The sequence below is a fragment of the Ovis aries genome, chromosome 11 (genome assembly GCF_016772045.2).
Source record: "Ovis aries strain OAR_USU_Benz2616 breed Rambouillet chromosome 11, ARS-UI_Ramb_v3.0, whole genome shotgun sequence".
Lineage (NCBI taxonomy): Eukaryota > Metazoa > Chordata > Mammalia > Artiodactyla > Bovidae > Ovis > Ovis aries.
The window spans coordinates 13,846,205-13,873,287 of record NC_056064.1 but is presented as its reverse complement, the minus strand read 5'-3'; the positions used below and the strand labels follow the sequence as shown (position 1 = coordinate 13,873,287).

Genomic DNA, 27,083 nt, shown 5'->3' with positions numbered 1-27,083 from the left:
TAAAAAAAAAAAAAGCTCTGCATAAAAAAAATCTTTAAATAAAAAGAAAAAGCTAAATTCCAGAATAAGGCTCCAGATCACTTTATGCAGAATTTATAAAAGGAAATGTCTGTGAACTTAGCACCCATTAAAGGCTCACAGTCACTGCAGGTTTATAAAAATATTGAGGGTGAGGACAGGTGAGGATGTGTGAGATTTTCTAGGGAGGGCTTTTATCAACCTGTGAGCACGATAGTTTGGAGGTTACTGTGTAAATACAAGCCAATTCCAGGGGGTTTCAAAGCCCTCCCTGAGAGTTTGATATGTTTCCTTCAGTTTGTAATCACCATGGAGTAGGAATGTTCATTTCCTTTGAGAAACCACACTGCCATCCACAAGGATATGTTCCATCAGAAATCAACAGACTGGTATGGTTTACAGTATTTGAGTTGTTCAGTCTTGAATAACACGAATTGTAGGTCATCCCCATGTCAACCTAACATGAGCCACATCAAACCTTGGTTCTTTCCATGGTTTCTTTCACTCCACCTTCACTATGGTGAAGACCAGGCCTCATCTCCTTCTAGCCCAGTGTGTTGGACATCTTTTATGCACTGCTTCAAATATTCTTGGCCCTTCAGTCTTATCCCAATTCTTGCTATGTGCTGTGCTTCGTCACTCAGTCATGCCTGACTCTTTGTGACTACATGGACTGTAGCCTGCCAGACTCCTCTGTCCATGGGGATCCTCCAGGAAAGAACACCAGAGTGGGTTGCCATGCCCTTCTCCAGGGGATCTTCCCAACCCAGGGATCACAATCAGCTTATCTGCTGCATCTACTTGTTCAGTTCAGTTGCTCAGTCGAGTCCAACTCTTTGCAACCCCATGAATCCCAGCATGCCAGGCCTCCCTGTCCATCACCAACTCCCGGAGTTCACTCAGATTCACATCGATCAAGTCAGTGATGCCATCCAGCCATCTCATCCTCTGTCATCCCCTTCTCCTCCTGCCCCCAATCCCTCCCAGCATCAGACTCTTTTACAATGAGTCAACTCTTTGCATGAGGTGGCCAAAGTATTGGAGTTTCAGCTTCAGCATCATTCCCTCCAAAGAAATCCCAGGGCTGATCTCCTTTAGAATGGACTGGTTGGATCTCCTTGCAGTCCAAGGGACTCTCGAGTCCTCTCCAACACCACAGTTCAAAAGCATCAATTCTTTGGCGCTCAGCTTTCCTCACAGTCCCACTCTCACATCCATACACAAGCTAAATTGTCAGACTTCTGACCCTACTGGCTCACACTTCTCACTTTTGCCTCAGGACTTCTTTGTCTATGCAAAGGCACACTCCTGCAGGAACTGCCACACACAGATGTATGCTCAACCCAGAAGCTCTGCAGAATTCATGTTTAGTGGGGAAACACTTGACCATAGAGGCCAAAGGCTGGCAAACATAAGCTCTCCACTTCCATTCCTCAGGACAGGGTTTCTGAGAGCATTCCATAAAGCTTTCCATAATATCCCAAAGATTCAGCAATCATTCACCCCTTGCAATAATCAGCTTCATAGCACATATATGTATAGATTCTCCTTTCGTTTTCATTCCTGAGTAAATCACTCACATATCAACCTCACTTGAGGCTCTGCTTTAGAATTCAAACTAAAACATCAGTGACTAGTTCTCGGCTCCTGATCTCTGAGCAGATGTTTGAATATCATATATAATATGTATGTATGATACGTATTATCACACACATACATAAGTATACGCACACCCCAAGAATAAACAGTAATAGACAAGCATAATGAAATCCAAATTCAAATGTAAAATAAGTATTTCTTCCCAAATAAACCCAGTCTTCAGATAACTAGCTTTTTAAAAATATATATTTATTCCTTTGGCTGTGCCAGGTCTTAGTTATAGCACTTGGGATCTTCAGTCTTCTTAGGGAGATGTAGGATTTTCTTCAGTTGTGGCATGTGGAAACTTTAGTTTCAACATGTGAGTATCTAGTTCCCTGACCAGGAATTGAACCCAGGCTCCAAGCATTAGGAGTATGGAGTCTTAGCCACTGGGCCACCAAGAAGTCCCACAACTACCCCTTCTAAAACACAGCCCCTATTTTCATTGCTAAACATACGTGTTTTATTAAAACATGCATATTTAGCCGACTTCGAGGGTTTCTCTAAGAGTCATGGGTGAGAATTTGTTTTATATTTGCATAACTCAAATCCCTCGAGTTGGTTTTCCCAGTCCGCCCAAATACAAATTTCAAGCCTCCACTTGTCCGGTGACTGAAAACTGTTAACCGCTTTTAAATGTTTATTTATTTTGTTCGCCTCTTTTTAAATGGCTATTTTCTTTTTCTTCCTTTCAAAGTTTCAGGAAATCTTGGGGCGTCCAATCTCAACCAGGTCACCCTTAGGCAAATTACATTTTACATGGTTCCGTTTGAACTCCCAGATTACTTTTGTGTGGTGAGGCTGCTTTAAGATCTACAGGATTCACGGTCAGCTGCAAAGAAGACTGGGGAACACAGTCTTAATTCAGAGTGCTTTTGTGTCTGGAGAAAAAAATTAGGGGCTCCAATACGATGTAAGAAGAGAAGAATGTCGAACTAGTAGTTTCCGCCACTCCTATCCACAGCGGCCCCTCTGCAATCCTAAGCCAAATCTGAAATGCTTAGTACTAACCGGGAATGTCAGCCCCACCCAATAACAAACCTTCCGGCGGGGCAGGGACACAAATAACAGTCCTCGCTTTTTAGCCAGGGTTCAAGAGGCGAGCGCCGAAACAGTCTCCCAGAGAATTTCCGATACGCTTTCACAAGGTACTAGCCCAAGGAAGGAGCCGGTAGTCTCAGAAACCCTCCCACCTCAGGTTCCGATCCGAAACAGGCATTTCCGGAACTGGCGCGTGAAGGCGGGGGGCTGCCCCGGAAGTGTTTGTCTGTTGGCCTACGTAGGAAATATGGCGGCGGCGCAAGTCGTGGGTTCCCTGCCAGGCGGGCCGCCGCCAGAGACGCCGGGGGAGCCACCCTTCGAGCAGGGGCGTGGGTTTCGCTGTTTGTCGGCCAGGCTCTGCGCCCTTCGCCCGGATGACAGCAGTTCCGGCCGCACGGAGATCCACTTGCTCTTCGACCAGCTCATCTCCGAGACCTACAGCGAGGGCAGCGGCGTGGCCCCTGAGGTAGGCCGGCTGGCCTGGGCCCCGCCTTTCAGGGAGCTCTGCCTGTGGCCTTTCCCCACCCTTGCTTCACGGTGCTTAGTCGCAGGCTTGTTTGCCCCCTTCGACCGTGGTACAGTCTCTAGCCTCCTCTTTCTGGATGACACTGCGGTGCCTGGTAAAGTCGCTTCTTTAAAATTCCAGCTTGCTGATTTGTGCTCTGATAACATCGCAGGTGTCATCTCTGGTGCCGCTTTCCCGTGCCTCCGCTCCCCGCGCCTCCGCTCCCCGCATCCGGAACTCTGTGTGTATAAAGTTCCCTACTACCACGGTCCTCACTTCAGCATGCACAGTTCCAGCGATTTGGGAACCTTGGATGTTACAGGGTCTATTTTATTGATAAACATACGGACGCTTACAAGGGTCCACTCAAAAGGCAGAACTAGAATGAGAACTAAGTCTCAGTTCTGGCCATTTTCTTTTCCTCCATGCTAGTTCCACCCTCTCTGCCTGTTTAGAAGTACTTTTCATATATATTATTCCCCTGCATCAGGCCTTGGATACGACTTACTTACTAAATTCTGTAAACCCAGTCATAAGCTGTCTTCTGGCGCTCACAGGCCTCTCAAACTTGACAGTTCTCAAAAATTGGTTCATTATCTCCATACACCCACTCCATCCCCAATCTGTCGCATGCCCTAACGCATACAAACATATAGAGTGCACCCAGTCACGTAAGACACAGGTGCAGACACTGGTTCTTCACCCTTCCTTCCAAATCCTTCCAACCTGGATTCTGCAGACTCTATCTAGGAAATATTTCTCAGTTCCATCCCCTCCTCTCTATTTACATTGCCAATGCCTTAGGCAAGATGACTCTCCTGGACTGTTAACCAGTCTCCTCTTATTGTTTGCAGCCCTTCTGCAAATCTTTGCTCTCCTGTGGGAGTGGTCTTTTCTTTAGTGGGAAAGCTATCTCAGTAAAACTCTGACCAGGGAAGATCTTCAGTGCATATTGGTAACTGGCCAAAGCAAAGTTACAGTATGAGACCAGTATAGGGTGGGGAAGGCTTGAAAATAAATATACATTTATAGATGCAAAAAGTTCAAAACAATGTATGGGAGAGTTTACAATGCAGTAATAGTTTGTGTCACCAGGGAGCGGAGTGGAATTGAGGGAGGAGTGGGAGACTTTTGCTTTGTTTGTATAATTTGTGCCTTTCCAGTCTTCTGTCACTCTTGCTTTTGTGCCTTGTGTGCAGTCATTTGAAACTTGCTGTTCCTCAGGCAGGTACCTGTTTGTTCCAGACCTGCCCATTCTATTCCCTTTGCTCAATTGTCTTTATGGCCTTGACTGGCAGTTGTACTCATCCTTCAGATCATTCTAGGTTCTTTTTAAAAATTGTCTCTACAGGACTTCCCTAGTTACTGTTTCCCCGTAGAATTTGCAGTTAATTCTTTCAGCACCCAATTCACTTTAATTATTTGTGAGCAGTATTTCTGTCTCTCTCTTTGAGGTTCAGGAATATGTTCACGTTTGAAGCCTAGAGACCTGGCACAAAGCAGGTGCTCAGAGCCTTTTAGTTCAGTAAACATCAAGAGATGAATGAATGGTGTGATTTCCAGATAGTTTCCTCTTTAAAAAAAAAAAAAAGATTTTCTAACCGTTAAATTCATGCAAGTGTCATTTCTGGTTTTCCCAGTGGCGTTGCAAATTTGGTTTGCTTACCTTTAGTATTTTTAATTTGGATGTGTGCTATTATATTCTGGAATCCTTTCTTAGGTTATTTATTTGTACTGTCTCTACATATGTAGAGACTCTGTGGAGTCCTTGACTGTATAAAAATCACTGATTCTTTTCCTTCTTTTTGAGTACCTGCTGTTTTTATGCTGTCATCCCACTCTCTGCCTCAAATTTCATCTTAACTCATTTTGACTGTGAATGTTCACTTTTAGTTCTCATTTGGCTGTTGGGGGCGGGTCTTCCTTTGACTAAATAGACTGTAGCACCTTTTCATTGTCTTTTGTTTGTTTGTTTTTTGTAGGATGTCAGTACTCTTCTTGTCCAAGCATGCCGACTCGTGCCTCTTAATCAGAATCATCTTGTCAGCAAACTGTCTCAGCTTATCCACCATTTACTTAACACGTTACAGGTAATCATGTAGGTAACTTTAGAATTCAGATCATGAATTTTGAGAATAACTAATTATCTTTGAGATACTAATCTGTGGTAGGAATGATAGGCTGGTCTTTTCAAAAGCTGTGCAAATATGAGAAACAATTGCCTTACTAAGAATTATATCAAAACAAATATAACTGACCAAAAAAAAAAAATTTCTGCCAGTTTGTCCATCAGAGGGATTCCTGTCTGTCTGTTTCAGGAAACGAATATCATTCAAGCCCCCAGACCTTACAATTTTTCAGGAAAAATGTATTAATATTTGACTAAAGGTATGTTTAAGAATAAATTGAAATATCCCCAGCCTCTTTCCTATCAATATTTTTTTCCCCTCTCCCACAGCTACCATTTTTGTCATCTAACCTAAGAAGTTGCTTAGCGGGGGTGGGGCCCTAGATGAAAAGATCCCTGGTATCTTTTTTAGGAACAGGTCAAAAATTGAGGCTGTTACTGTAAACTACTACATGAGTATCTGAATGTAGTTAGCACAAAACTTATCAACTAACATTATGTAATCTGAGGTGCTTCTGGTTGCAAGAAACAGAAGAGACAACCCAGAATAGCTAAATAATTTTTTTTTTAATTATCTTACATCACACGTCCCAAGGAATGCAGCTTTAAGGTCACTTAATAATTAAGACTGAAATTGAAAAAAGTAGGGAAAACCACTAGACCATTCAGGTATGACCTAAATCAAATCCCTTATGATTATACAGTGGAATTGAGAAATAGATTTAAGGGACTAGATCTGATAGATAGAGTGCCTGATGAACTATGGACGGAGGTTCCTGACATTGTACAGGAGACAGGGATCAAGACCATCCCCATGGAAAAGAAATGCAAAAAAGCAAAATGGCTGTCTCAGGAGGCCCTACAAATAGCTGTGAAAAGAAGAGAAGTGAAAAGCAAAGGAGAAAAGGAAAGATATAAGCATCTGAATGCAGAGTTCCAAAGAATAGCAAGAAGAGATAAGAAAGCCTTCCTCAGTGATCAGTGCAAAGAAATAGAGGAAAACTACAGAATGGGAAAGACTAGGGATCTCTTCAAGAAAATTAGAGACACCAAGGGAACATTTCATGCAAAGATGGGCTCGATAAAGGACAGAAATGGTATGGACCTAACAGAAGCAGAAGATATTAAGAAGAGGTGGCAAGAATACACAGAAGAACTATACAAAAAAGATCTTCACGACCCAGATAATCATGATGGTGTGATCACTCACCTAGAGCCAGACATCCTGGAATGTGAAGTCAAGTGGGCCTTAGAAAGCATCACTACGAACAAAGCTAGTGGAGGTGGTGGAATTCCAGTTGAGCTATTTCAAATCCTGAAAGATGATGCTGTGAAAGTGCTGCACTCAATATGCCAGCAAATGTGGAAAACTCAGCAGTGGCCACAGGACTGGAAAAGGTCAGTTTTCATTCCAATCCCAAAGAAAGGCAATGCCAAAGAATGCTCAAACTACCACACAGTTGCACTCATCTCACACTCTAGTAAAGTAATGCTCAAAATTCTCCAAGGCAGGCTTCAGCAATACGTGAACCGTGAACTCCCAGATGTTCAGTCTGGTTTTAGAAAAGGCAGAGGAACCAGAGATCAAATTGCCAACATCTGCTGGATCATGGAAAAAGCAAGAGAGTTCCGGAAAAACATCTATTTCTGCTTTATTGACTATGCCAAAGCCTTTGACTCTGTGGATCACAATAAACTGTGGAAAATTCTGAAAGAGATGGGAATACCAGATCACTTGACCGGCCTCTTGAGAAACCTGTATGCAGGTCAGGAAACAACAGTTAGAACTGGACATGGAACAACAGACTGGTTCCAAATAGGAAAAGTGGTACATCAAGGCTGTATATTGTCACCCTACTTATTTAACTTCTATGCAGAGTACATCATGAGAAACGCTGGGCTGGAAGAAGCACAAGCTAGAATCAAGATTGCCAGGAGAAATATCAGTAACCTCAGATATGCAGATGACACCACCCTTATGGCAAAAAGTGAAGAGGAACTAAAAAGCCTCCTGATGAAAATGAAAGTGGAGAGTAAAAAAGTTGGCTTAAAGCTCAACATTCAGAAACTAAAGATCATGGCATCTGGTCCCATCACTTCATGGGAAATAGATGGGGAAACAGTGGAAACAGAGTCAGACTTTATTTTGGGGGGCTCCAAAATCACTGCAGATGGTGACTGCAGCCATGAAATTAAAAGACGCTTACTCCTTGGAAGAAAAGTTATGACCAACCTAGATAGCATATTTAAAAGCAGAGACATTACTTTGCCAAGAAAGGTCCGTCTAGTCAAGGCTATGGTTTTTCCTGTGGTCATGTATGGATGTGAGAGTTGGACTGTGAAGAAAGCTGAGCACCAAAAATTGATGCTTTTGAACTGTGGTGTTGGAGAAGACTCTTGAGAGTCCCTTGGACTGCAAGGAGATCCAACCAGTCCATTCTGAAGGAGATCAGCCCTGGGATTTCTTTGGAGGGAATGATGGTAAAGCTGAAACTCCAGTACTTTGGCCACCTCATGGGAAGAGCTGACTCATTCGGAAAGACCCTGATGCTGGGAGGGATTGGGGGCAGGAGGAGAAGGGGACGACAGAGGATGAGATAGCTGGATGGCATCACTGACTCAATGGGCGTGAGTCTGAGTGAACTGCGGGAGTTGGTGATGGACAGGGAGGCCTGGCTTGCTGCGATCCATGGGGTCGCAAAGAGTCAGACACAACTGAGCGACTGAACTGAATTGAATAATAAGAAGCTTTCTGGCATCTTTCCATTCTGCCATGCTAGATGGGTTGTCCTGAGCTAACATCTCTCACAGTCATAAGATGCCTAAAATCCAGGAATCCCATGGAAAATAAGTAAACAACACCCAGCAGAAGCAAAATAACTATTTATTTTCTGTCTTTTTTATTTAAGAATGAGGACACTTACCCATCCCACACTCTCCAGATTTTTCCTGATACCAGGCTAGAGAGACCTAGGTGGTATTAGGACCCCTCTGTAGCAATCTAATCAGGGAATGGAATTACCGTGAATGGCTTAAACCAGGGATTTCAACCTTGACTGCTCATTAGTATCACCTGGAGGACTTCTGCTCCCTAAATTATTAACAGTATGCAGCTCAACCCTTCTATCAGGGTTTCTCATCTTCAGCACTGTTGATGTTTTGGATTGGATAAATCTGTTATGAGGGATTGTCCTATGCATTGGAAGATGTTTAGTGGTATCCTGGCCTCTACTCACCAGATGCCAGTAGCATCCCTCCAGCTGTGACAGTCAAAAGTGTCTACAGACATTGCCAGGTGTTCCCTGAGGGACAAAATCGCCACTGATGGAAAACCACTGTCTTAGCAGAATTGGGATTTACCTTCAGGTCTCATGTGGGAAAGGTGGACATCCAAATAAGATCAGTCCTCTGCCAGCGAGGAAAGAGGAGGTGGAATTCTGCAGGTGGCCAACTGTGTCTGCTACGTGCGACTTCCTAAATGAAATAAGATGGTTTAAGAATTTAGAATTTTTCAGACTAATGTGGTGGCATCTGAATGTTGGCTATCCTTAGCTATGTGTGCTAATAAGCCGCTTCAGTCGTGTCCGACTCTATGGACTGTGACCCTATGGATTATAGCCTGCCAGGCTTCTCTGTCTGTGGGATTCTCCAGACAAGAATTCTGGAGCGGCTTGCCATTTCCTTCTCCAGGGGATCTTCCCAACCCAGGGATCAGACCTGTATCTCTTGCATTGGCAGTTGGTTTCTTTACCACTAGCACCACCTGTTCTTGCCTGGAGAATCCCAGGGACAGGGGAACCTGGTAGGCTGCCATCTGTGGGGTCGCAGAGAGTCGGGCATGACTGAAGCGACTTAGCAGCAGCAGCAACACCATCTGGGAAGCCTACATTCTTAGCTATATCATCTTTTTAACACTAACAGTTAGAAAAGTTCCTGATCACGCATGGCACCCACAGCCCTGAACAGGTTTCTGGCATTTGAAGACAGTTTATTTCAGTTGTCCGTGAATTGATACTTGTATTAGTGTACTTTATCCAGTAAAATCATAAACTCCCTAAGGACAGGAATATGCCATTTCTTCCTGTTATATTCCCCATGTCATAGCAGAAACATAATAGCTATTTAGCAGGCATATTTGTCACAGTGTGTTTGTCAAGCATTTACCAGGTATAAAGAAACATAGTTAAAACCAATACAACATTGTAAAAATTTTTTAAAAATTAAACCAAATTAAAAAAAATTTCTTTTCAGTGGATCGGGACTTAACATCTGTGTAATTACAACTGCCACTGTCTGGTTCAAGAAAAAGTTGCAAGGACTTTGCCAGGTTCTATTTGGAGTGGAAGGAATAAAGGGGAATAAGGGAGCAGGCACTAGGGCAAGGAGAAGTTTCTCTCGATCAGACTTTCAAGGTCGCTAAAGCTGATCTTTTTCACAAAAAAGAAAATATGGACACAGGCATGCTCTCTCACACACAGCTTGATTCAGGTGAGCATTCATGTCTGAAAAGGAATGTTTTTTTAAAAGTTAGATCATACATATTTTTTCTCTCAATAGGTGATTGTTGACGAGCAGAACCTGGATTTTCTGTTGGCATATACTATTTCTGCTATTCAGCAGTGCAGTTCCTGGACACACATGCAGATTCTCCAAGCTCTGGCAGCCCTGGTTTACTGCAATGGCTCAAAGTGTCAAAAGGTAAACTGTGTTCTGTCTTTCCTTTGAAAGGTTGGGAGCATAGGCTCTAAACCCACAGGCATGTGTTCAGACTTCTCTCCTGCCATTACTTAAATGTGTAACCTTGAGTCAGTCACTCAAAGTAATGTGTAACCTTACTCAGTCACTCTGAGCCTTGTTTCCTCATGTATAAAATAGTTCCTCTGAGGGTGAAGTCTCACTTGTAAAGTGCTTTGGACTTGGTACATATCAATCGTTATTATCATTACCTTTCATCTATTCAGCCAAGCCAAGACGAGAGAGCTTCAGCAGCAGGCCTGGCTGAGAGTACCGATCCTTACTGATGTTACTTGTCATATTTTTATATGCCTATCTGAAGGGTTTACCTAGCAACTAGTCTTTTGGTACTTAAATTTCCTTTAGTTGAAAAAGAAAAAAGAAATCTGTTTAAAAAATAATATTTTTTTAGCAGCTTTCCTTCGACCAACATTGGCTGTGATTTTGTTTTAGTACCTTCCAGATTTGCTTGGCAAGAGTGGACTCTTGATGAAGTTGAGCGACTTGGCTCAGTCAGACCCTGAAGTTAGGAGAGCTGCAGTGCATTGTATGGCAAACTTATGTCTCAGGTATGTGGATTCAATCAGATTTCCCAAGCTGTGATAAGATAGGGCCTTTCGTGGGCCCTTTGTAGGTGGTTCAATCTGTCTGAAGCCAGAGCCAACTCAGAAAAATAATCTATGTTGCATTTCTCATACCCTTTGCTAATAAAATCATCTTATGTTGTTTATTTTTAATTTTAACATTGCTTGTAAAGAAAGCTCATAAAGAAGTAAAGGAAAAAATAGACTAGGGCCTTATTTCTAAAATATGGTGAAAGTGATAATATGTGCAGTGTGTTGAGGTTTTGTTTTTCTGTTGGTATAAATTGTAACCATATTAAGTCTTTTAGAAGGATATATTCATACACATTTAAGCTTTGGTGAGATGTATCTGTCATGGCAAATTTATTCAGAGAAAACAGAAGCAATACCAGCTGCCCAGTTCTGGATTCATGCAATAGAAAGTGAGCAACCCAAGCTTGAACTGACTTGTAATATCTTGTCTCCACATTGCCGTATTGGCCAGTGGCTCAGGAGGCAGGTCCAGCGGTGTGATTCTACCTGGACATCTGTATTATTTCCCTCTAAGAACCAAAAAGCAGAATAAAAAAGATTTCTTTTTCTGCGTACTTGTTGCCCTACCAGCTTCTGTAACGTTTCCCTATGGCAACCATTCTTCTTCCTGTTCCTTCCAGCCTTGTGCCTGTCCACAGCAGTAGTTAACCAAAGCTCATAATCTTCTGTGATACAGTTTGATTCAGGATATATCCCAATTCTGTTAGTCAGTGGTACTGTTACTGTTACTCTTTTACAAGCCCTATTTCAAAGGCAACTGTGTTTTGAGTTGGTTTCTCTGTGTGTGTTTTAGTGTGCCCGGACAGCCGTACTTGGAGGAGCGCTACCAAAATATCTGCTTCCAAGTTTTCTTGACCACTTTACAGTCTCCAAAATCATCTGACATGGATGACATCACGTACTGCATGGTGGGTGAGACTACCTCTAATCTTATGATGGTTACCGATGTGTCTAAAAGCAGCAGTGGAATGAAAGCTGCTATTAAGAGTTTAATTTGGTTGCTGTATTAGTTTTGTCTAAAGATCCATGCTTAAGGGGAATGTTTATAACCTAAAAAGACTGAAATCATCTTTCAGATTTAAATCACAAGAAATTGTTTTTGTTTGTTTTGTTTTGCCATTGTTTTTTGTTTTGCAAGTCTAAGTTCTTAAAACTACTTTTCCACTCCTGACTTTAAAAGCTGTACAGTATCAGACTAGTGACTATCTTTTAGATGGAAGGGAAAGGGATGGATTTCAACAAAATCTGCAGTATTTATTTTTAAAAAAATCTGATGCAAAGATGATAGTTTATTAATGTGATTTAAATTCAGTAACACTTTTCAAAAATTATAGATCAAAGATGGTGAAAATTTCTTATATAAAGTCTACTTAGATAAAACTACTGGGAGCAATTTGTTTTCCATGACCCCAGGTTTTTTTTTCTATATTGCTAAAAAATGGGCATATTTTAAATTTTTAAATGGGATCATATTTAGTGTGCGGTTTTACAACTCTCCTTTTTAAAGTTAATACATCTTGAACATCTTTTTAGTACCTGTTGATGTACCTCATGCTTTACAGCTGCTATGGCTGGGAGACCTTGGCAAGATCTTGAGCCTATGTGTTCTTCATCTCTGGAATGGGAGAAAGGTTATAACTACCTTGTAGAGGTCTTATGAGGTGTATATGATCTAAAAGCATTTAAAATGCTTGGGAAAGTGCTTGCTGCTATTGTTAAGTTTCATATGTAGCAGAGAATTAGCTTCTTAAATAATCATTGTCCTAACTGATGGAAATGAAAGTTTTTTTCAGCATTTTTAGTACTTTAAACAAGGCTACAGTTCATATCCTCTCCCTGTAGAGAGTTTTCCTTAAGTACAGAATCCTATAAATGAGATTACTGGCCAAAAAGTTAATCCTGATCAGAATTGCCCTCCAGAATCCTGTTCCCACATGCATTCCTTTGCTTTTAAAAGCTGCTGTAATTAAAAAAAAAAAAAAAAAAGATAGCTCCTGTGGTTACCACATGATGAAAGAGATTTCCTGTTTCTGATCTCTGCCGCCACATTTTTATTCCTATCATATTCTTCCCATTAAACATCTTTTTTTTGTTTTTCTTGCTCACCGTTAGTATATGCTGGCTTAGGAACATGTACAAAAAGACTACTCGTACTCAATAAAAGCACTCTGTTCTTCTAGAAAATAATTGGTAGTCGATCATCAGCTCTGTTTGCTGGATCCTCATCTTTGCTTTTCTCTCCCTGTCCCACATCTAAAGTTTGTGGGGTTTTTTTTAGTCACCTAAAGGCCTTTTCTTTTCCATCCTACAAAATGCTAGAAAGTTGATCCCTGAACAGACAAATTTCATTTACTTTTTAACTTTTTCTCTTCTCCCCCTAGTTGTTGCAAAATGCCTTAAAAGGTATACAGTCTCTCCTAAATGGTGGGAAGATGAAACTGACCCAGACTGATGAACTGGGAGCTCTCCTAGCTGTGCTGAAGGTAAAGCATTGCCTCTTTAAACCCCAGGTCCTCACTGTGGTTAGTGTCTTTCCTGTTTACACCTCAGGCATAAGGACTGCCTTACCTCTTTACTCCGAGGCTAGCTTTAGAATATCATATTTTAAGAGAGAAGAATAAAATGTTCATTTTCAAACATATTTAAAACTAAGAACTGAAAAGAGTAAATCTTGCTTTAGTAGAGTTATCAAAATTCTAAAATTTTATCAGGACTAGTTAATGAGGTATGATCTGAGGTTATTTTAGATTATCTTGAATCTGTTTGGACTTGGAAGAAGAACCAGATATTCTCCGTGCCTTTAGCTCCCATGTAGTAGGCAGGCCAGTCAAGATGTGTATCATTAGGGGGACTTCCCTGGCAGTAGAGCGGTTAAGACCCCACATTTCCAATGGAGGGGCCCAAATCCCATTCCTGGCTGGGAAGCTTAGGATTCTGCATGCGATGAGGTGCTGCCCAAAAAAACGACATGTATATTAGGCTGTCATCCTTGGGCTTCTGAGCCTGCCAGTCAGTGGGAAAGTCAGGTCAGCCTCTCTGAGGATCCAGCTGTCTTCGTTTCAGCTGGGAAATAGTAAGAACTTTGTGGTGGTCTTAGACCAAAGCCACGTATGATAACTTAGCTTTATCATGACTGAAATTTTGATTTTTTTCCTGTGCCATCTTCCCTGCTTCCAAATACATAGAGAGCTAGATTTGGATATGGGTACGAGAGATGAGTTTTAAAAAAAATCACAGATAAAATAATTAGGTAAAGCTTATTGGATAAATTTTTTAAATTAATAAGCAAAAGTAATAAGTAAATAAAGTTAAACCTAGCCAAACCAGATCTCTGTGGACTAGATGAGATTAAACTCCTCTTTAAGCTCTAAACCTTCAGGGTATCTATTTTCTATCCCATTTTAGATTTCTTTGTAAAGCTTTTAACCGTCAGTCTGTTCATCTGTGTGGTTCAGAATATGGTGAATAACCTTATTTCATGACTCACTGTGTGTGTGTGTCTCCTTGATCTTTGTTAGAAATCCATGTTCCATGGACTCCCTGGACTGAACATCGAGATGCCCACTGTGTTGTACCCCACTCCGCTTCCTCAGTACGATGGACGGCCGCCCATCCAGCCACAGCAGTCAGAGTCCAGCGCTTCTCGCCCAGCTGTGGTACACTTAACGTCTGTTTAGGTTTAAGCTATGGACTGTGTTCAATTGCTTGCTCTATGTGTTTTCTATGATTTGCATCACTGCTGTGCCAAGGCTCACCTTGAATTTTATTTCAGCTTAGGATTTTTAGCAAAGTAAGTTTAAATTCATCAGGTGGCTAAAAATACCAGTTAGAGCATCTTAATACTTCTAAGTGGTTCAGGCAGTATAACAGCTATAAAAATGGGCATTCACTTGATACCCATCATCGTCACCCCTCAAATGCTCCAGACCACAGCTCAGCAGACGTTTTCTCTAAAAAAGGCTGGCTGCAAAATATTATAGGCCCCTGTTGCCACTGTCAGATTTCTCGGTCTTTCCAGACAGCTGCCATTTCCCTCATGTTTCTGTTGGAGAACCGTACAGATACACGGCCTAGGTGTTGCACGTGAAAGTATATTACCTGAGAAATGCTTATATTTAGACATTATTTCACTCACTGACTTACTCAACATTTACTGAGCACCTGTTCCATCCCAGACATTGTGCTAAGCATTAGGAACATTGACTCTGGTTTTAGGAATTTGAGGGAGAAGGTGAAGGTGGATAAATAAACAACCATATTGCGGTCTTATGATTTCTTTGATCAGAATATCCACAGGGTATTCTAGGGGCACATTCAGGGCAACCAACAGACGAGTAAGGAGTGCTTTTTTAAAAGATACAGTGGCTCACCTGAGCCTCAGGAACAAGTACAGAGAAGGAAGGCGAGTGTTTTTTCCCAAGAGAGCAATGGGTAACCACCATGGGGAGTGTGGATGCATGCAGCCTATTTATTAACCAGTGGGCTAGAGTGTCAGGTGTGCAGAGGGGAAGGTGGGGCAGATATGTAGCGGAGGCCAAATCGTAAGGGTCTTCAACTGTGTGCTAAGGAGGTTGGGTTTTTATCTTAGAGGTGGTGGAAATGAGGAATCTTATGTAGAGAAGTGATATGATCAGATTTGCATCTAGAAAGTAAAAGGATAAGAAGTCTGGAGCTACAGTAATAATCCAAGGTAGAAGTGATGAGGTTAGGGACCTTGGGCATGCAGAGGAGGGCACAGATTCCAAAGATCTTGGAATGTCTGAGAGAAGGAAGTAGAAGAAAGAAAGAAATTGGAGTTTACATTGTATTTACACAGTCCCAGTAGACTAAAACATGGATTGTATGTAATGGAGTCACGTTTCTCCTAGGCATCTAGAGTGGTACTAGCTATGTATCCTGTTTGGGAGAACTGAGAAGACAATCACCAAGGTCATTTTCTGTAGACCTCAATCTCTTGCAGAACCTCTGTTGAGAAGCCTGAATGCTTTCACAGCCGTGCAAGGCAGGTGGCATTAGCCCGTACTTAAACAGATGAGGACGGGTAAGCTCAGCGAGGCTAGATGCTTTCCCCGGCTCACAGCAATAGTATTTAAGCCCAGGTGACACGTTTTGCTCTGTATTTCATACCTTGTTTCTTATAGTCTAGTAAGCACTTAGCGTCATACCTGACGCAAAGAGTGTTGAGTAAGTGCCCCTTTTTTCTCTTCTCCTCTTCTTTGTCCATACTACATGTTGGGGACATACTAAGTAATTATCAAATGAGAAGTTACCAGTAGCTATCATGTATATGTTTTCGTTTGCTCCTAAAATCAGAATAAAAAGAAAAAATCAAAAGTAAAAGCGAAGAAAATCCATCAAGGAGAGAAGGAGGAGGAGGAGTCCAGTGGTGAAAGAGAAGTGGCCCCAGTCACTGGCGCAGGCAGACTGAACCTGCACAGAGGGGACACTCAGTGCCCCTCCCCCCCGGGCGCTCAGAGTTTGCCGTTAGCTGCAAGTGGAGCTGCAGGAAAAGACCGAGTCTCTTCACCCTTCAGCTCTTCCAGTTGGAAGAGGGTCAGCAGTAGTGAGTCAGACTATTCTGATGCTGAAGGAGGCATGCAGAGTAAAGTGAGGTAGTAGTATTTTGTTATATTTTTATGCTTTATATTCTAAGTTGAGTGTATAAGCTTATAACCTTACTTTAACGTCTGTCGCATGTGATGTAACTTGAAGATTCTCATTTATGTGGGATTTTGCATTACTCTGCAGTATGCATTGTTCTCTCCTCTGCCTTTGTCCATGTGGTTCCTCTGCCTGGGTTTATTCTTTCTTTTACTAGTTTTGCCTCTTGCCTTATTAACCACTACTTATCTTCTATGTGAGCTCGACAGTCACGCTCTGAGAAACCTTTTCTGACTCCCTGTTCCAGTCACTCCCTTATGTGACTCATCTCTGTTTACTGTGCTATAGTCTCTTTAACTCTCTGTCTTTGCCATAATAAGCTTGTCAAGGGCAGGAGCTTTGTTTATGTCTGCCAGCCTCAGCACAGTGCCTGGCACATACTTAGGTATTCTCAGTACCTGTCTGTTAGATGAATGGGTACTCTGGAGTATCTCATATTGTATACTTATTTCCTGATATCAAAATGTTGCCCTCCTATTCGCTAGCTAGTAGGTTTTTTTTTTTAATTATCCACCGTATTAACTTATTATGTAAACAGATTGCTTTAACATGTTTTGACCACATTTTGAAATAATTTAAAAAATATGTTGGCATCTTTCAGGCTTATGTGGAATGCTGAATTTCTCACTGTGTCATTGAGTTGCCTGTGAAAAATAGCGTTTCATGCTCATGTTTTTAAAAGCAATTAAAAGACTTTTTTCTTCCTTCTTTTGGGTGTTAAAGGTCTTACCAAGCCAAAGTTCGCCAAGGAGCATTAGCCTGTTTTCTTTCTACTATAAAATCAATAGAAAAAAAAGTTCTATATGGCTACTGGTCGGCCTTTGTTCCTGATACACCAGAGCTTGGAAGCCCACAGTCTGTGTCCCTGATGACTCTTACGCTAAAAGATCCTTCTCCAAAGGTAAGAGCATTTAAATTCTAAGGACGATTTCACAAGTCTTTGTTGTTCCCTCTGCCCCATCCGATCATATCAGAGCAAAGCTCTTACTAATACTGACCCAAGTCCTGACTTGAGAACCACTGGTTGGGCAGGGGGATAGGAGGATAGGGCTTACGTGGCTGTCAGGTTGAGGGAGACCACGCTGCAGTCTCCTGCCCCAGGGCTGGCTTGAAGCGTGAGCACACTGAGTTGCTGCTTCAGTGTCCTCTCTGAACTGCACTGAAGCAGCTGTGTATCCGTTTCTTTTATGAAAGTGTTGCCATGGTGTTTACAATAGAAAAAAATTCAAAATGGCTTAAATACTCACTGGAATATCGTGATATATAGTGGTTATGAAAGATATGTAAGGCTGGGGATTGTGGATGATGTTTTATGAAAGTATTGGATAGAGAATTTTATGATCCCAAGTGGTTTTTTTCTTCCAACTTTTCCGTATATTTCAAATCATAGTAATAAATAGTAATACATAGTTTAATGAGAAAAACTTTTTTTAAAAAAAGAAGAAAAAATAACTTGGCAGCCATGGATAACTACAGCAAGGTAGCTGTGGCTGATCAGATATTTCCCTCTTCTTGGATATGTTAACTCTTCTCCTGAAGTTAGCTTTTTACCCAAATAAGGAAAGTAGTCTGCTGTTTAGATTCCCCTTACGATAATGAACATTAAAAAGTCATGCTGAATGGTATCTCATGTCCTCCAGGTAACCAACCTACTTTCTCAGAGTAGATAGTTTTAATGAGGTCAATAGAAGCTATTTCTTTTCTGTTTTTAGAATTTCTCCCTTGAAAGCAAGGAAGAGGGCTAGCAATCCATAATACATTGGAACTCCCTTTGATCATCTCCTAATTACTATATAAGAAAACTTCTAAATGACCCTTCAACATTTTTTATAGGATGAAGAAAAACTAACCTCAGTTATGAGCACAAAAAATGTTTTATAGGGTAATTTCAAGTACTCTATATACTAAATAGTTAAACTGCTAAAAATGTTTCTGACTGACTGAATCATTAACAAATGAGAACCTGGGCGGAAAATGGAAAATGATGGTGGCAAATAAATCACTAATGAGGCCATTCTAGTAATTAGAAGGAAAATTGCTTTAAAAATTGAAAAAATATATATGTATTTATATTTTTGAAGACCCTCCAGCTGAAGGGAACTGCAGTAAATAGCTGAGAATATGGAGAAGTAGGTTGACATAATTTTCATGATATTTATATCCTTTTTATTTTCGAAATGTTTAATGATAGTAAGAAGTGTTTTATTGGTGAGAGAGGCTTTTTGGAGACTGCTAGAAAGTTATGTGTGAAAATTAAAAGTACTAGTTCTTGTCTTTGGAATGGAATAGCATTCAGGATTGATCAGAGCTAGGTTTAAAGGTGCAGCCATGTGTCAAAGCTGAGTGGTCATTTTCTCGGCTGCTTGTTGAGTGTGGAGTTGGCGAGCATAGACTGCAGTTTCCCCTAGCCAGGGTGAAGCATGACAGGACAGCAGTGTCGTGCCTTCTCCTGAGGTGCGCTCTGATGATGGTGTGGAGCTCATGGCAGCTCTGGTATAAACCTGTGGTGGATTCAGTTGGAAGCACAGTCGTCACTGACGTACTGAGAAATTTTTTATGTATAATTTTCTTTATTTACTTCGGCTGTGCTGGGTCTTCTTTGCTTTGTGGGCTCTTCTCTGCTGCGGCGAGCGGGGGCTCTTCTCTAGTTGCGGTGCGCAGCTGGCGTCTCTTGCTGCGGAGCATGGGCTCTGGGGTGCAGGCTCGACAGTGTGGTGCACAGGCTTAGTTGCTCTGCACAGGCCTGTGGGGCCGTACGGGGCCAGGATGTGGACCAGACTGTGTCTCCTGCATTGGCAGGTGAGTTCTTTACCACTGAGCCACCAGGGAAACCCTCATTGACATTCTTCTGTTTTCATCTGTGATGGTTAAGCTTTTTCCCACTTAGGAAGCAAAGTTAATTGAGCTGAAAACTTTTTATTTTGAGTATTAGTTTCTTTTTACAGGCTGGCTTTTAATTTTGTTTGGTTGGCGAGCTCTTGAAATTGTAGATTTTACATTTTACAGAAATGGCAGTTTCTTTAGCACAACATCTACCTTTTTCAGTTAAGACCAGCCAGTCGTCTAATCAGCGGGTTGGCAGACTATGGCCAGTGGGCTGAATCTGGCACAATACCAGATTTTATATAATCTATGAGTTAAGTGGTTTTTAATGCTTTAATTTTTTTTTAATAAAAAAAATATTTTGTGACATGCAAAAATTATATGAAATTTAGATTTCATTATCTAAAAGAAAAATTTTATTTGAAAACGGCAACATTTATTTATTTATACAGTGTCTGTGCTGCCATAGCAGAGTTGAGTGGTTGCAACAAAGACTCTGTGGTGTGCAAAATCTAGAATATAAAATTTGTACTACTTGCCCTTTACAGAAAAGTTTTGGTAGCCCCTTATCTAAGTTCTTGGATCAGCTGACTTGTGCTTGAGATCTCCCTCCCCCTCTCTCTCTCTCCCCCCTACACACACACACACCACTGTCCTCATACATTGTCAACTTCCTAGCTTTCTTAAGTGATCTATGCTTAATTCGAAAGACTCATACTGCTGTACTATAAATTTGTTCTCACAAAAACTTTGGTTTTTTTTGTTAATGATTCTACTCTATAAAAGGCATGTAGAAATGATTTGTTTCGACTTAACTCCTGAACAACAGCAGCAATTTGGAGATAACATAGTTGAAGATTTTCTGGAAAACCTTTTTCACACCAAACTCCAATGTGTTTCTTACTGAGTAAATATTTAGATTAGATCCTAAAGTTATAATGTTGATTCCTTGCTTTTAAAAGTCTTTTCAGTTGGCATTTTGGGGTGAGCTGGCCAAAGAGGGTACAGTACTGTTTCATTAGTAGTCCTGCATTTATCGCCTGCATTCTATTTTGGTTAAATTTGGCTTTCTTTCCATTTATTTTTTCCTTTCTGATTTTTAATACCGCAGAATTGTCAGCGTACCAATTAAAAGTAATTAACCTTATAAAGAAAATCTTGATGCAAAGGCACTATTCCTGACAGATAACAGCAGTCCACTGACAGAGGTGCACGTATTTTCCTTTCCATCCATAAGGTTATATTTAATAGTATTTCTTTGAGTATCAAAGGTTTTTATTGCAGCTAGTGTTATTTTCTGTACCTAAGAATATTTTTAAAAGTTGGTCACTAATGGTGTCTGCCAAGCTGAGTATGCATGGAGTTCCAAATATCCTATTTAATTAACACTGAGCACTCATGGATGCTTTAGGGTAAAATGTAAGGCAGAACGTCCTCAGGAACTTTGGTGTGAAACAGATTGTAGATGGGTCTATCTTTTTCCACCCCACAGGCTGTTGACTTGTCTCTTGTCCGTTGGCTTTATCCTTGACTAAACTAGGCTTCTCGTCCTTAAGTTACTTTCATGCTCGTGATTTTAGGTTTTTATACTCTGGCATAGCTTAGACTTATTCCCTATAGTAAGAAAACCTAACAGCAATGTGATTTAAAGTTCTTTTTTTTTTTTTTAAAGTGAGGGTAGGGAATGACGGTACAGGTGCCTTAGTCCACAGCTACTTTTAGGACCTGATAGAAATTGCATTGCCTTTATTCGTCTAATTAAAATGATCTAAGTACTTTGAAAATGAAAAGTATATATAGGAAGAAGGGGATTTGACTCCTGATTTTTAACTCACTGAAGTGAATCCTTCTGAAATTTCAGACACGTGCTTGTGCCCTGCAAGTTTTATCTGCCATCTTGGAAGGCTCAAAGCAGTTTCTTTCCGTTGCTGAAGATATCAGTGACCACAAAAGGGCTTTCACTCCCTTTTCCGTAATGATCGCTTCCAGCATTAAAGAGTTGCACAGATGTCTTTTGTTAGCTTTGGTGGCGGAATCATCCTCACAGACCCTCACTCAGATAATTAAGGTAAATGTGCCAAGATATCAGTGAATTGGCAGAGGCAGTTTCTCTATTTCAGTTTTGTGTAATGTTTATATTGCCCACAAATGAATTGACTTAAGAATATAAGTAACTTTATTAAAGATAACCTGATTGGAAGTCTGTTCTTCCTACTTGTCTGATCACAGCTATATGTGATCTTTGTATATGTGATCTCTTTGTATGTCCAAATAAATGATTTACTATGACAGTTCCTTTTAAGTTGTACCAAGTGCCCTTTTCCCTTTAAAAAAAGGAAAAGAAAAAAAAAGACTGATTTTCAAATGAATGTAAAGACTTTTGTTTTTTAATTAAATGCTTTAAATTTTGTCTCTGTGCTGTGGCTTAACCAGGCCCATTAATGAGCTACTCTTTGTGTTTTGTAGTGTCTTGCAAACTTGGTATCAAATTCACCTTATAACCGTCTGAAACTCAGCCTGCTGACCAAAGTCTGGAACCAGATAAAACCTTATATCCGCCACAAAGGTTGGTGGTAGTTTGAAATTGATTGCTTCTTTATATCAATAAAATCTAGATTACTAGTTTAAAATATTCAGAACATTTTTAATACACTAAGATAATTCTGTTTATTATCCTCAAACTTTGAGGGGAACCAGCTATCACCAGAACCCTACTTTTGATCCCTGAAGGCCCCGTAGGCACCACTGGAAAGAAATAACTTGGAGAATCAGCTGTACAGTTCAGTGCCTTTTCAGTGCATCAGCGCAGTGACTGGAGTGTCCCTTTAGAGTTAAGGCCGAGCAGATCCCAGGGGCTCTGCGCTAGTGGGGCTTCCCTGGTGGCTCAGCTGATGAAGAATCCGCCCACAACACGGGAGACCTGGGCTCGATCCCTGGGTTGGGAAGATCCCACGGAGAAGGGAAAGGCACCCCATTCCAGTATTCTGGCCTGGACAATCCCATGGACTGTATAGTCCGTGGGGGTCGCAAAGAGTTGGACACAACTGAGCAACTTTGAGTTCACTTCTTCATTTCTGCTCTGGTATATAATAATTCATAGTCTTTAGATATAAGTAGAAAATGGATAGACAGATAGACATCTTCCTCTTTTTGGAAAGAAGTGGAATATAAAACCTAGTTTTGCTATCAGGGTGATGTTGGCCTGATAGAGTGAATGTGGAAGCATTTCTTCCTCTTCAGTTTTTTAGAATAGTTTGAGGAGGATTAGTATTAAGTCTTCTTTAGATGTTTGGTAGATTTACCTCACCCTTGAAACCATCTGGTCCTGGGCTTTTGTTTTGGGTGGAATTTTTTGATCAGTGATTTGATTTCATTACTAGTAATTGGTCATTGAATGTTTTTAGAAATTTATCCGTTTCTTCTTGGTTGTCCAATTTGTTGGCATATAACTGTTAATAGTGATCTCTTATAATCCTTTGTGGTGTTGGTTGTATCTTTTCTTTCATTTCTAATTTGACTGATTTTGGTTTAGTTCAGTCGCTCAGTCATGTCTGACTCTGCAATTTGGGCCCTTTTATTCAGTCTTTTTATTGATTTGGGCTCTCTATTTTTCTTGATGAGTCTGGCTAAAGGTTTTTCAATTTTGTTTATCTTTTTGGGAACCAGTTTTTGGTTTCATTGATCTTTTCTATTGTTTTGTGTGTGTGTGTCATTTTATTTATTTCTACTCTGATCTTTATTTTCCCTTTGAGTTTGTTTTTCTTTTTTTAGTTCCTTTAGGTATAAGGTTAAACGGTTTGTTTGAGATTTTTCTTACTTTCTGAGGTAGGCCTGTATTGCTGTGGATTTCTCTTTTAGAACAGCCTTTGCTTTACGCAGTAGGTTTTGAAACACTGTGTTTCATTTTCACTTGTCTCAAGGTTTTCCTTTTTGACTTTTTTCAGTGACCTATTGGTTGGTTGGTGGCATGTTGTCTAGACTCCACTTGTTTGTGTTTTCTCTAGTAGTTGATTTCTTGTCTCAAAGGGTTTTAGTCTGAAAAGATGCTTGATATGATTTCAGTCTTATTAACTTTATTGAGGCCTGTCTTATTTTGCCTAATCCTCTGTTTGTTTGTATGTATCAGGTAGATCAGCTGCATCTCCTGTTCTTGGTAGAGTGGCTAAGTGTAGAAGGTGAACTCAGAGGCCCGGTAGTATGGTTCCCCCAGGTCACCAGAGCCCAGGGCTCCAGGAGTGTCCCCTGTGTGAGTGGCGACCGCCCTTCCGTCATTCCTGGGCCGCACTTTCTGCAGGTGTGTTAGTGTATGGGGTTGGCTCCCAGCGCAGCTGGCTGTAAGTGGGAACTGAATTGGATGAGCATGTGATGGGTGGGATCCACAGATGCATGCTAGTAAATCAGATGGCGAGAGTCAGAACAGGTACCTGCCGGTGCCTAGCTAACTAAGTAGAGAGAGAGACGAAAAAAAAAAATTTTTTTTGAAAGTGGCACTCGATAGCTTCTCAGAAACCCTCAGGCGCATGCTTCATTATTAGTCAGTGAATCTCCCTCTTTGATCAGCTTCTTTTCAAACTGCTGTCTGTGTGCCATAACCTGGAGCCAGTGAGTTTTTGTGCATAGCCTTTTGGAGTGGATTCACAATTCTCTACAGCCCTCCGACTCTCCCTCAGGTGTAACCCCCACTGGTTTATGGGGGAATCATCTTCCTGGTGCAGGTCCCCTGGGCTGGGGAGCCCAACATTGGGTTCAGAACCCTCACTCCTCAGGAGGACGTCTAAGGCTGTGAAATCCCTCCTGCCTATGGTTTATAGCACTCAAGGGGTGTAGGTCCCTCCCAGACCATGTCTCTGCCCCTCCTACTTGTCTCAATATGGCTTAAAAAAAAAGTTTAGTTGTGGAAAATTTTTTCTGCTGGTCATCAGGTTGTTCTCCGATATGGTAGCTCTACATGACTGCAATTTTCCTCTCTATGAGAAGAGAGCCTAGCGTCTTCCTACTGTGCCATCTTGTCCTGTCCCTTCACTTTAGCCTTTTGGACTCTACAGTGGCCTACCGCTCTTTTTCTTTCTTTCATGATTGATTTTGGAAGGGTCTAAGCCAGTTGTCTTTTTTTTTTTTTTTTGGCTGCACTGGGTCTTCTTTGTGGTGTGCGGGGGCATCTCCCTAGTTGCTCGGGTCACATGGGATCTTAGTTCCCCAACCAGGGGTCTAACCCGTGTCCTACATTGGAAGGTGGATTCTTAGCCACTGGAACACCAGGAAGTCCTACCAGTTGTCTTTATAGTATGTCTCACCCTCAATTTGTAGGATATTTTCCTTATGATGTTGTTTAACTTATACATGTGTTTCCTGTAAACTGGTAGTTCTGTCTGGAGGTTTAATTAGATTCAGGTTAAACAAGAAAGTCATAATTCTTAATTGCCTGCAGGGATAATTATGATCTCTATGGTCACCGTTCCCATGGTGACAGGTTCTTACTGTTCCCTTTGACAGACGTTAATGTTCGTGTGTCAAGTCTCACACTGTTGGGAGCCATAGTGTCCACTCACGCACCTTTACCTGAAGTCCAGCTACTTCTACAACAGCCCTGTTCATCTGGACTCAGCAGCAGCAGCTCAGCCACTCCTCACCTCAGTCCTCCTGAATGGTGGAAGAAGGCCCCTTCAGGACCCTTTGTAGAAGAAGGAGCTGTTAGCTCACCAAAGTTGTCTTCAGAGCCCTGCTGGCTCATTCGACTTTGCATTTCCATTGTTGTTCTGCCCAGGGAGGATTCCTGTTCAGGTAGCGATGCTGGTTCTCCAGGAGGAAGCATCTATGAGCCGTTCCCCATGCGGTTGGAGGCCTTGCAGGTAGGAGGTTTCATTTCCTCTTCTCTGAAGTGGAAGTAATCATTCATTCTTCACGGGGCTTACCTGGTGGCTCAGCAGTAAAGAATCTGCCTGCAATGCAGGAGTCACAGGAGACACAGGTTTGATCCCTGGGTTGGCAAGATTACCTGCAGGAAGGCATGGCAACCCACTCTAGTATTCTCACCTGGAGAATCCTTGGACAGAGTAGCCGGTCACAAAGAGTCAGACACAACTGAAGTGACCTAGCGTGCACGCACGCACGCACGCACACACGCACACACACACACACACCCACATTCTTTCTTCACAGGGTGATTACTTCATGAGGAGTAAGTCTGAAAATAATGTAAAACCAAGCCATGTGTCATTGGTATTAGTGGGAATTGTGCATGAATTCACGTTTTAGGTGTGAATGCTTTGTTGCTTTGTTTTAGGGGGGTAGGTGGAGGGGCTTGGTTGTAAAATGTCTGATTCATCCAGTTTTGTTGCAAGCCGTTTTAGTCATCTCAGTTATTATATGGCCAATAGGTGTTATAGATTATATAATAATTCTGAAAGAAATTATAGTTAATCTTTGATATCTGCATCTGAAAATTAAAATAAATGTTTACTTTACTTCTCTTTGGTCATATATCTGCTTCAGTTCAGTCCAGTCACTCAGCTGTGTCCGACTCTTTGCGACCCCATAAATTGCAGCACGCCAGGCCTCCCTGTCCATCACAGACTCCTAGAGTTCACTCAAACTCACGTCCATTGAGTCAAGTGATGCCATTCAGCCATCTCATCCTCTGTCTTCCCCTTCTCCTCCTGCCTCCATTCCGTCCCAGCATCAGAGTCTTTTCCAATGAGTCAGCTGTCGCATGAGGTAGCCAGAGTACTGGAGTTTTAGCTTTAGCATCATTCCTTCCAAAGAACACCCAGGACTGATCTCTCTTAGAATGGACTGGTTGGATCTCCTTGCAGTCCAAGGGACTCTCAAGAGTCTTCTCCAACACCACAGTTCAAAAGCATCAATTCTTCGGCGCTCAGCTTTCTTCACAGTCCAACTCTCACATCCATACATGACTACTGGAAAACTATAGCCTTGACTAGATAGACCTTTGTTGGCAAACCTGTGTCTTAGGTCCTACCTGAATACAGAAAAAACAAATACTTTAATCTAGGGTGGTTCTCTTCCTTTGAAGGAATAAATATTTTGTTATATCTGCTTAGAGACCTCTTTAACCTCTTAGGGCTTGCCTTGGTGGTTCAGTTAGTAAAGAATCTGCCTGCAGTGCAGGAGACCCAGGTTCGATCTCTGGGTCAGGAAGATCCCCTGGAAAAGGGAATGGCAACCACTCCAGTATTCTTGCCTGGAGAATTCCATGGACAGGGGAGTCTGGTGGGCTACAGTCCACGGGGTCACAGAGTTGGACACAGCTGAGCAACTAATGCACAACACTTTAACCTCTTAAACTTTTTCAGTCATAGTTTCTTCAGCTAGAATATTTAGTTAATACCGCCTTTGAAAAATTGTTCCCGGGCTTAAGTGAGACAATAATGATAATCTTAAACACATTTTGTAGATTATAAAGCACCATAAAATTATATGATAGCACTTAGTTGAGTTCAGTCATAAAATAAAGATTATGGTTGTTTTTCGTTTTATTCAGCTTCAGGGTTAAGCCCCTTGTTGAGTGTGAGTGATTTCTGAAATACTGGAACACTTCTGGATCTTGCGGTCCTGCATTCCGTTCTCAGGGCTAATCCCGTTTCCTTTGCAGGTGTTGGCTCATCTGGCAAGGGGCTACTTTTCGATGACGCAGGTCTACTTAATGGAGCTTGGAGAGGTGATTTGCAAGTGCTTGGGGGAGGCAGATCCGTCTGTCCAGCTTCATGGGGCAAAGGTAATTTTCGTGAAAAGCCATGTGCTTGTTTCTTTTCCTGCTCTTAGGTTCTTTCCTCTGCCGCATGTCCATGGTTCTGAGTTTCTTTAGGACGTTTCAGGTAGGGAAGTGATACGTTCTTCTATTTTAAGCCCTACATATAAACCAAAAAAATTAATTTGGTAATAAATTAATGAGATA

At 41.5% G+C, this 27,083-nt stretch overlaps 1 protein-coding gene across 2 annotated transcripts in view; it reads left to right on the top strand.

Annotated features, from left to right (window-relative positions):
- Positions 1 to 2,924: 2,924 nt before the first annotated feature.
- HEATR6 (HEAT repeat containing 6) overlaps positions 2,925 to 27,083 on the top strand; it is a 33,718-nt gene continuing 9,559 nt past the window's right edge. The window contains exons 1-13 of one of the 2 annotated variants that reach the window (XM_012185299.5): positions 2,925 to 3,166; positions 5,188 to 5,295; positions 9,891 to 10,031; positions 10,521 to 10,636; positions 11,478 to 11,592; positions 13,066 to 13,167; positions 14,203 to 14,340; positions 15,998 to 16,296; positions 17,069 to 17,246; positions 21,030 to 21,236; positions 21,635 to 21,734; positions 24,662 to 25,017; positions 26,781 to 26,903. In XM_012185299.5, coding sequence (XP_012040689.4) covers positions 2,948 to 3,166; positions 5,188 to 5,295; positions 9,891 to 10,031; positions 10,521 to 10,636; positions 11,478 to 11,592; positions 13,066 to 13,167; positions 14,203 to 14,340; positions 15,998 to 16,296; positions 17,069 to 17,246; positions 21,030 to 21,236; positions 21,635 to 21,734; positions 24,662 to 25,017; positions 26,781 to 26,903 — 2,202 coding nt within the window. In that variant the 5' untranslated portion in view covers positions 2,925 to 2,947. Of the gene's footprint in view, positions 3,167 to 5,187; positions 5,304 to 9,890; positions 10,032 to 10,520; positions 10,637 to 11,477; positions 11,593 to 13,065; positions 13,168 to 14,202; positions 14,341 to 15,997; positions 16,297 to 17,068; positions 17,247 to 21,029; positions 21,237 to 21,634; positions 21,735 to 24,661; positions 25,018 to 26,780; positions 26,904 to 27,083 lie in introns of those variants that run through there. The other variant, XM_042255398.2, reaches the window with a different exon arrangement.